Raw genomic sequence first — 11,212 nt, 5'->3', positions numbered from 1 at the left:
AACCATAAACTCCACATCTCTGCGCAGTTTCTCCTTCGCTGGAAGGCATGCATCCAGAGAAATACTGCGATGAGACACACTTGCGGAGGTTTTTGCCCGTGCGATATATTTGAGAAGCATCATACACTGAAAATGAATAGTGGAGCAAACAGTGACGTTCAGTCAGTGCTACACAGTTGATTCATCTTACGTGGGCGATGCGTGTTGCCGCTTTCCCACATGCAGATATCAGCTGTGTCATTTCAAACCTGTTTGTAATCAGCATAACCATGAGCTGCTGCCAGGAGGCGGGACACAAGCTGCGGTTTGTGTGAATTTCCGTGAATAGAGTCGCTTGGCAGTTGATTAACAAAGCCTTTGGGTTGAGAGGGAGCTTTGCAAGTTCTGACCTGTCCCAGGGTTCTTGGGTAAAGATAAGATTAGTTAAATTCCTCATGTGTTACCTTTTGTGGTTTAGATGACAAGTGAATTAAAAGTTAATTCCACTTTCTTAAGAAACTTCCCTCTTCAAGGTGCAAAGCAGGCTGTAAGAGATGTTCAGCCATTCTTTAGTGTCAAGTGTGCTATTCAACATGGCAGGAAAACTGAATCCATTCACTCTTAATAACTGTCTAATTGTGAGTGATTCATCTGTACCTGTTATTATCCAAAGAAAAACTGTTTGCCTTTCTAATCTTTTATCAAAATGTAACAACCTGCTCCACCTTGACGTGTCTTTCCAATTTGGCTGACATCAATTAGGATGGTAAGCTGTTGGACAACGTTAACCAACAGCCAAATAATAAAACCAAGTCCTGACCTAGATTTTTTTTTTTACTTGGTATAAATATCCTGTTTCACTTGGAAATACATTACATTATGAAAGTTAATCGTTTGCGAACATTTCATGTTGACTTTAAAGACAATATCAAGATTGTCCTGGCCTTATTGCCTTTTAGTTACAAGAGCACTAGTGTGACAAATATTTGTTTTTTAGCCTGATTTGCAAAATGTATCATACCATTGTTGTCCTATTTAATTGCTGAAGTGATAACATAATTTAGAAAAATGAATACTGTAAATAAATAAATACACACATACATACATCAAGTTTTTCCAATAGATTCCAGCATTACCAAATTTTCAGAAAATTTGGTGAAGATTTACACACCCTCAGGCCATACAAGATGTAGATGAGATATATATTATTTTTGATCAGATCAGATTTGGAGAAATTAAGCATTGCATCACTTGCTTGCTTCACAAGACATTGGATTTTGGAATGGTGTTTTGTCCAGAAGTTGTGGTTTATTGTTATGTTTTTTTGATGTGTTTGTTTTTTATTTGTGTGGGGATTTATTCTTTTTAGGGTGTCCATTGGTGAGCAAGTGCTGTTCTGATAAAGAAATAAACTCATCTTCAACTATTACGGCTTGAGTAAATTTTAAGCAAGAAAAAAAAAAAGAAAGAAAAAAAACCACACAAACCCCCAAACATGGCTCAGATGTGTTTTTACCTGTTTTGTTTTTCACAAAATAAATGTAGAATTCAAGTTGCGTGATTAGAGGTATGATTCATGTTTGTGGTGAGTTACATGCAGAAGTTTAATACTTACGGTTAGAAGTTTGTTCAAACACCAACCCTATTATGAGCAATAGTAACACTTACCTTAGCCAAGAAAGTAAATGTAAAGGTCAATTTAGTTAGATTTTTTTTTCAAGCCCTTTCTACTTTGTTCCCAGGCAGCACTTGAGAACAACTTTGCTGACTCATAAAGCAAAGCTGAAGAGTAAACTTCAATTAATCACGCAGAAGAACAAATTCACTTTCTCACACTGCAGAAGTGCCAGAAGCCCTCAAGACAAATTAATGGAGCCATTATCAAATCAGCAAAGATCATTTCAAGAGTTTTTCACCTGTTTCTTCCTTACTGGAATCAGAGCATTTAGTTTAATAATAATGTGACTCACCAGACTGCACAGATTCAATGATGCAAATCAAAAACAGAGCTCTCGTGCAATCACTGATTCAGAACGATGACCTGAAGTGAACTGCTGAGTAGATCTTCTCACAGGATAACAGCTGTGGGAACGTTAGGAAAGCACAGGTGAACGAGGGTCAGCAGCAGTTGTTTTTGCCATATGGAAACTATGCTGAGCTAAGGAGAGAAACAACCTGACTCCAGTATCGGATACTGACCCCTGCACATCCACCCTGCCCTGGGGGTCGTGACCTTTGGCACACACTGACGGCAGCTGACACTTGTCCACGTCTGAGTCTTCCACAATGACAAGACAATGATTGTTACAGGTAAAAACGAAAGGAGGCTAATGTTTCCTAATGCACTTTAAGTTGTTGTTTCCAAATATTCAATGACATCAATACTTTATTATGCGGCACTCTGGAATTCTCAATTTCTGATTGGTCATTTGCTTTATTCTACAGTCAAATATTTTTATATAACAATGCTAATGCTATTATATTATATTATATTATATTATATTATATTATATTATATTATATTATATTATATTATATTATATTATATTATATTATATTATATTATATTATTGTACTGAATAACCCATGAACAGCCAAATGTTGTCACAAAATAAATCTCTTCAGGATCATACAGGACACCTCCATCCGGGTTCTGATCGCCCTGTCTGGGTTTATTTTGCAATAAAACGTGGTTCATTGCCATATCTTTGTTGTTCATCAACATTTAAAAAAACATCTGAGTGCGTGTGCAGTAAACATACCCACAATAAAGGCAGATAACTGCTTTTATGACATTAACCCATATTCCCTCACAGCCCTGATGTTTTAATACTTCTCCAGTAATGATTTTCTGAAGGTTTTAACAGATCACGATTTTATTTTCATGATCCCAGACTCCACATGACTGAGATGGCAGCTCAAGCCTCGCCGTCAGTGTTTGTTTACTGGAATGATGAATATGATTCTGTTGGATTTAGATTAAAGATATAAGCAAAACTACATTGTAAGAAAAAAAAATAGGGTATTGGTAATTATCTGCCAAGATATTTTCTCATAAGTTTATGGGCATTTTCTCTAAGCCTAAAACAAAAAGCAATACTATGCATAATTCAAAATACCAGTGAAAAATCAAAGTGGAAAAATCATATTAACACAGTACATTGGGCCCTGTTTTCAGAGCGTAGATTTTCTGAGGATATGGGTTTATAGCAGAATAACTTCTCTAAAGTCAAGAAAGATGTCAGAGGATGTTCTGATAAATAAAAAACATTAACATTTTTATTAGTAGTATTGTTTATTTATTGTGAAAAGAAAATGTATTATTTTTTAACACTAAAATATTTAGGTAATAATTTCTTTGATTAATTGAAAGGTCAATCCTTGAGCCTAGTTTCACAGAAACCACCCATCCGTCTATCCATACATTCATCTGTCCATCGGCGGAGGTAACGTTACCCTCCAATCATTGTTGCCCTGGACCTTTCTTTCTCTTCCAGGATCACAATTACACTTTGTCACCAAAATCTACCATTGTATCTCATTGCTCTCTATTCTGAACAGTCCTACAGTCTTTTCTCAATGACATCACACCACATTTTACTCCATTAATACCTCAGAAATCTGTGGAAGAACTATGCAAAATAAAAAAATAAATAAAAAACTTTTATGGTAGTGTTGGCTGCATTTGTGAAGCTCAAGAATTTTTTATTGACTGTATACAATATATATGTGTGTGTGTGTGTGTGTGTGTGTGTGTGCCTTTGTCACTTTATATACATACATACACATAATTTATACACATTTTATACATGTATATATACAGTACATATATAAGTGCTTAGTATTTGTGTTAATACAAGCCTCTCCAAGGAGTGTCACTGCGGTTCCCAGTGTGTGTTTGTGTGTGAAGAATGCAGGAAGGATAAGGACATACGTCATAGTGAGTGATGTGTAATTAAACAGGAGAACTTAATGAGCAACAATGGGAGAGTTCAGAGAGCAGCCGACACTGGATGAAGAGAGGGCATGATTGAAGATGAGTGTGGGGGGGGTTGTTAACAGTTTTAGGTTAATGAGGAAAGCCTGAAGCAGCATTAAAAATAGGTGAGTTAAAAATAGGTGGTGTTAAAAATCCATCAGAAACTGTCAGCTGTCACTTGTTGGGGTGTGAGAGTAAAAAGGCACAGCTGTGGGAACACTGTCATCCCTACAGATTTGAAAGTGCACAGGTCTATAACAGTGTTTCTCATTGCTGCTACTCTTGCCCCCCAGCACTGCACATTTCTGATGTCTTCATCATATAACACACCTAATTCAACTCATTTCATTACCAAAGACTATGTGACATGAATTTGGTGGGTAAGATTAATAAATCATACGAGAGTGCAGTGCAAGAACCTCATTTTTTATATACATATATATTTATAAAGAATGATGACAGGGGAACTGCTGCTCTAAAACTATTTAAGACTAAGGTCAAGGTTTGGCTCACTGGTAAAAGTAGAACCCAGTTTGCCTCTGCTGGTAGATGCCGAAAGTGCACCGAATGATGCGGTGCACCATAAAGCATCTTTCTTCGTTGACAATTTTTCAGAATTCAGAAGTACACATATAATTGTGTATTTTTTCCCATTTTTTCCCCAATATATAACAGAATGATTTTTAATGTTTTTTTTTTTAAGAAGCCTCATATTATGCTCATCAAGGCTGCATTTATTTGATCAAAAATACAGTAAAAGCAGAGTAATATTGTGAAATATTATTACAATTTTAAATAATGGATCTCTGTTTTAATATACTTTAAAATATAATTTATTCCTGTGATGTAAAGCTGAATTTTCACCATAATTACTCCAGTCTTGTGTCACATGACCCTTCAGAAATCATCTAATATGCTGATTTATTATCAATGTTGGAAGCAGTTGTGCTGCCTAATATTGTTTTAGAACCTGTTTTTTAGGACTATTTTATGAATTTATGACTTATATTTACATATTTAATTGCCCCTATTTTAATCAAAGTTATGTCATAACACAAACATTATGAATTCAAATTTGATTATTTCACTCAATTAGCCTATACGTTTAAATGGAAAGTGAAGATGTCTGACATGTACATCTAATTCATAGAAATACTGAACAATAACCTTAATTACATTACGTATTAAATTAAAAAATAACAACATGCCACTTGGTGCCTTCTGTGCCAATTCTGGTGGGGCATCTTACCCCAAAGATCTAATTTTATCTTTTTACTTCAAAATAACAACTATATGTTTTACTCCACAAATCGAAAAACGTGAATCTATCATTAACAAATAGACACAAAAAACAAACTTTGATATTCAACATCATAAAATGTCATAGATCACTACTGATTCCACTGACTAGATCTCAAAAATATTGATATTCAAATGAAATGACTAAATTAAAAACAGCATATTTATCAAAAGTGTTTTTTGTGCAGTCTATGGTCAAGAGAAAAAATTAAGGTGGGGTGCATCTTACCAGTCCTACCTTTTATATATTTAGAATGCAGTATATTACTAAATAATGCAGCTGCCTTCCATGTTGCAGCTCATAACCGTGAATAGAGGCGCTCAAAGCTGCGCATGCTCTTGTAGAGCCATCAGCCGGTTTAGTCAAAAGATGTAACAGTGGTGTTTTGCTGACACCTATGGTCAATGTATTGATCCACATGAAAGTCGATACATTTTCAACTAGAATTACATTTTCTTAAGGAAATAAATGACTAAATAAATAAAGCGAAATATTTTATTTATTAAAATGATACAGAAATCGAGAATATGGAAAGAAGGATGCCATATCAGAAATCCACATCCTTAGATTTGAATGCACATACAAATGCATAAAAGTTAATCAGAATTATTTCAGCTGGATATTGATTGATATTCATAGTTCTTTCGTTATACTATACTTAAAGTTTAGTTTTATATAGTAGTTATACATTAAAAAAAATAGCTTGCCTTTTTGAAATTATTTGTTATATACCAACATGATGTCACACCCCTTTCTTTTTCTTTCAAAGCCGTACAAAAGCAGTATATGTGAAAAAGCTGAACAGGTTTGTCTGCTGTTGAACAGAATAAGACATGACATGAAGGACAACAAGCAAACAGTGGCTACAAGCCTGCACCTGTAATGTGGCATTTCTTTAATAGTATATTTGACAATCGTTGATATAGGCCTACTCCCTGTTTGAGGTAGGTTGTCATATTGGGAACCACAGTTGTCTATTGACGCTGAATAGAAGAAAAAGAAGAATAACTGTCTATGTCCCTAGATACAGGCCTGTGTGGAATATTCAGTAGCCTATATTTAAGTCATCCTCCACAGCAGAAAACTTTTGTCACAAGGTGACGCTGTTTATTTAGTCTAAGGCTGCAGACATCCCACCAGTGTGCTCAAACATCGGCACTTGCAGCCTGTTCAGCTTGTCTCTTTTATTCATACCATCTGTACAAAACAACAGTCTCTTTGAGGACAAGAATGAGCAACTTGGCCTCAAGATAGTAAGTTGTTTTGAACAAAAGGCTAAAGACCGTAATTCCCGCTAATCAATTCACTGTAAACTGGTAGCCATCTGTTAGTTTTGTAATCAGAAATATAGTTTCTACGTTAAATGAATCAGCGAATCAGACTTTGTCAGCAGGTTTTATTTTTGTAAAGATGTTTTTTTCGATGTTAACCTCAGCTGATGGACAGCAAGGTCTCCCTCAACACCCAATTACGCTACATTTAATAAACTATATACAAAGTCCCTGTGGAGATTGACTGACATCCGTCACAGCCTCGTTTTCATTCGCAATTAATGAATATGATGCACACCCTGGATCCGAAACCGGCGATAAAGACGGAAAGACAAATATTTTAAAGGGATCTTATAAAAATAAATAAATAAATAATAAAAAAAAACCTTATAGCCTATTTTAATGGGATCATTTCTTATAGTATGGTGTTTTTTGAAAGTCACTTTCTCTCAGATAACTACTGTAACTAAATCACATTGTATAATATATAGGTAGTAAAATTATAACGTGTTGACAGCTTGCACCTGAATTTAAAAAAATAGCCAAGACAAAAATGTAGGCTACTGAGAACTTCTGTAGCATTAATCATAAATATTCTAATATAGAACATTTTATATAGCAAGTCGTAGCATTTGTAACTTATTGTCGTCTCCATTTGTAGAGTATGTTGTCTATATACTTCACCCATGCCACATTAGAGCACATTATCTGTGGAACTGCTGCGTCGGGTTTGTATTATTATCCCCCTTTTCGCTTCTAAAACCATCCTTCATTCATTTCTCTCGTTAGGCCTGTTTCCAATCTGAGGACATGCGTGATAGATTTGTGAAATCATGCCACCCCACGTCATCTCTACGCTCGGTGGGCTCCGGTATCAATAAGATTAAATGTGCAGGAAATGTAGAAATCATCAACAAAGAGCTGCATCATTAAAACAAACACCCCACGGCCTTCAGCAGCCAAATGCAAGCGAATATGGTTCACTTTCATCTAAACGACCCGACAATTTTATATGATTTTCACCATATCATTAAAGAAAACTACTTTAGGCGCAATGGGAAATGCAAGATATTAAGATAAAGGAAACATATGTGCGAACCTCAAACACAGTACTACGGCATCTTATGATAAATATTATAAATCTGTTTCTTATTTTAGCCTCTTTGCATCAAAGCTGAACGACATTCAGGCTATTTCAAATTCTGAAAAAAAAAGAAAAAAAAAATGCAAGAATTTGCAGCCATTTTACCTAGCCTTTTTTTTTTTTTGGACTTTAATGGTCTCCAGTATTTTTACTTTCAGTATACACTTTATTTTTTATATTATTGTTGTTATATATTTAATATCTGGATTTACCAATAACTACAATAATAAAAACATTTATACTGCTATAAAATTATATTTTAGACCTTAATGCTGTTTATTATTTATCAATCATTATTGTTATTACGTCATAATTTTTTATTTAAGATATAAAACAATGCAGATACAAGTGACAAAGATAAATTAAAAAATTAATTAATAAAAAGATGATGACAATACCACTTTGTGCAATGTGAATACTGTTAACTGATTTGCTAAATTTGCTGCATTTCTTAACTTGTGCCCTAATTCAGCAATTTTCAATAAACTTAGTCGATTTGTAAACGCTATGTGAATAGAGAAATAAGCATAAGCTAAACTATAATCTTTTGGTGCTGGTCGATTATTTACAGTAATGATATATGCTGAGATGCTGAGATTAGAGAAGGGCTTTTATTAGTGCATGCTAATTTCACCTTTTAATATTTTCTGTTAATTCAAACAGAATACGTGATATCTGATGTCGAGCAGTCAAAGGAGCAGGTGTGTTTTTAATTCCCAAAGTTCAGCGATGTAATACCCTTTTGACTTGAGTGACATGATATCAATCACGGTCCCTTCAGAGGACTGTCTGCGGGCAGAACCGGTAGAGTTGCCCTGTTTTCATTGGAGTGGAGCTTCTTCCTGAGAAGTTCGTCATGACATCATCGTCATCCGATTCCCGAACAGCTGCAGGAATCCAGTTGCGTTGGAGTGGACGATGGACATCGCTGCATACGCAGCTCTCCAGACCTCCTGCGCTCGAATGGCGAGGGATCCTGTGTAGCCAAATTAAATCTCGCGTTGTTAGCACGGTCATCTCTTTATAATCCATCTTCCAGGGTGTTCTGGGGAAACAGGAACAGCCCTTTTCAAGTGAAGGAGAATTTAAGACTCTTGCGCGTTGCCATCTGCTTGTTCAGAACCCGTTTCGCGCCTCCAACTTGTGGATTATGACCCTGGACACTGATTTAATGGATGACCTCGTTGTCGACGTGGTTGGAGAAGGTGGCAAGGAGTCTGGAGACGAACATCTTTCGACCTCAACTCTTTCTGTATCCGAAAAGGTACATAACAAGGGGGATAAGGACCACGTCCCATCTTCCATATGTCCCTCAAGTTCGAGCAAAAGCACTTCGGTGAAACCGCCCTATTCCTACATCGCTTTGATCACCATGGCCATCCTCCAGAGCCCAAAGAAGCGTCTCACCCTCAGCGAGATATGCGACTTCATCAGCCACCAGTTCGTGTACTATCGAGAAAAGTTTCCAGCCTGGCAGAACTCCATCCGACACAACCTCTCCCTAAACGACTGCTTCGTGAAAATGCCACGTGAGCCCGGTAATCCCGGGAAAGGGAATTACTGGACGCTGGATCCCAATTCCTCGGATATGTTTGAGAACGGAAGTTTCCTGAGGAGAAGGAAGCGATTTAAGCGGCAGCATTTCAAATTCGGTGTGTTCAAAGATCAGGCGCTGCAGCCGAGTGGCTTTCCGAACCTCGGCTACGGCGCGTACGGGCTCAGCGCGACCTGCGCTCATTTACCGGGGCTGGATATCTACCCGTTCTGCTTCCATCAACCCATCGGTGTACCACCTGTTGGGAATATTTTACCGGCTTTGTCCACGCTTTTCTCGAGGAACTCTGTCACAGCCAAGTCTTTCCCACAGTCCCAAACAGTGGCCATCGAGTCTGTCACCCCGGGTCTCGCCTGCGCAGTGGCCCCGACCTCTCCATACGCGTCCTCAGCACTGTTCAATCCAGTGGGCTTCCCTCGGGTCGTCAATTTTCAGTACGAGTACCAAAAGCTGCAAGATGTGCAAAGCCACGTGGATTTGTCCACTAAACACAGACACCTGGCTAGTGTCAATGACTAGCAGCGCATATTTGAACACGAAACTATTGTTTTTTTGTTTTGTTTTTTGTCTCAGGAATTATTTCATTTATCCCGAGGTATAACAGTGTGTAGAGCATCGCGTCGAATGTTTGCGAACATTTTAACGAACTTTTGAGTTTAGTTCCTGTCATGAATTCATCCAGTGAAGTGTTTCTGTTACATGCTGAAATTGTTAACTGATGCATGTTATTTTATTGGAATGATTCAATATCGAACGAATCAACTATTTAAGTGACGAATTTCCTTATCGCGTTTTGACGGAAATAAAATTGGCATTCTTAAATGGACAAGAGATGTCGTGATTTGTTTATGATTTGGCATGGACAATATTTCCTTTTTTAATACAACCAGAAAACGGTAATAAGATAATGTTGTAAAACGTGTTTTACTTGCAAAAAGTCTCTTTAAATGTGCTGTATATACAGTGCCATTTTGCACTTATTTTCCAGACGCATCTCACTCATTTCACAACAAGCATAAACAGTTAAATCAGGTAAAAAAAAAAAAAAGTAAGATATCGATTGCTAACATTTAGGCCTACATTCGTTTTAATTATTCATCATAACATTTTTAATACTGTGAATTATTCTCATTAACATGAATGTAAAAAATGGAATTATAATGTTTATCATAATTCCTGATTTTTATCATAACTCCTGATTTTATGATCATTTTTAGATTTAATTAGACATTAATGGTATGTGTTTTACATGGTTAAAATAATGCCCCGATAGACGTAAAAAGGCCCTGAAAATCATTTACAGGAGGACATTTATATTGTCACTTAAAGTTTTGACACATTACTCTGCATAGATCTACTGCATAGATCTAAATGGCTGTTCATTTATATCGCCATCATAAATAAGCTAAAAAAAATTAGAAGTATAACACGTGTCTCGTGCCGGTTTATTTATTTAAGCTTGTTAAGCGGAAATAGTCAATAATCATCTCCAAACGCTCAGCTGAGTCTTGACAGCTGACTCAGGTGCGTGTTACACTTCTATTAGCTTGACAATCATTTAACCCAGTAATTTCAATCGTCAACACATCATGCATCTATACAGCTTATGACTGCAAGTCTTAGATTCCTCTTCTGAGTGCTTTGCTAGGATCTTGGGGGCTCCAATTTAGCTTGAAATGATTCAGTAACAATTTATATTTCTCCCTGGAAACAACATGCAGGCCACAGATTCGGAAAGAAGAATAATGAAACCCTTTTGGTGTACAGATTTTATTTTATGTGTACTGTGCAGTGTGCTGTGTGTGTAAGTGTGTCATAAGTGCGTATGATTTCTAAGTTTCAGAATATTGCTTCAGTCAGGCTACATGATGCGTTTTATCTGAATGAAAGACAAGTTCAAATTAACTCAGAATTATGGGAATGGAAATGAAAGAAGCACACAAGCACTGTTTTTTTCTAACTAAAAGCATTAAATATAATGCAG

The 11,212-nt window shown here is 36.4% G+C and overlaps 1 protein-coding gene across 1 annotated transcript; it reads left to right on the top strand.

The window, feature by feature from the left end:
* The first annotated feature begins 8,533 nt into the window (after nucleotides 1-8,533).
* On the top strand, nucleotides 8,534-10,101 carry LOC109080541 (forkhead box protein D3-A-like). Its single transcript, XM_019095589.2, has one exon. The coding sequence runs from the start codon at nucleotides 8,824-8,826 to the stop codon at nucleotides 9,745-9,747; it is 924 nt and encodes a 307-aa protein (XP_018951134.1). The 5' UTR covers nucleotides 8,534-8,823; the 3' UTR covers nucleotides 9,748-10,101.
* Nucleotides 10,102-11,212: the final 1,111 nt, after the last annotated feature.

This window comes from Cyprinus carpio, chromosome A3, assembly GCF_018340385.1.
Source record: "Cyprinus carpio isolate SPL01 chromosome A3, ASM1834038v1, whole genome shotgun sequence".
NCBI classification, from domain to species: domain Eukaryota; kingdom Metazoa; phylum Chordata; class Actinopteri; order Cypriniformes; family Cyprinidae; genus Cyprinus; species Cyprinus carpio.
The sequence above is the reverse complement of the archived record's forward strand: the minus strand, read 5'-3'. Positions and strand labels throughout refer to the sequence as shown.

Excerpts from the sequence above, each read along its gene's own strand:
- LOC109080541 (XM_019095589.2), top strand. The coding sequence starts at position 8,824 with ATGACCCTGGACACTGATTTAATGGATGACCTCGTTGTCGACGTGGTT.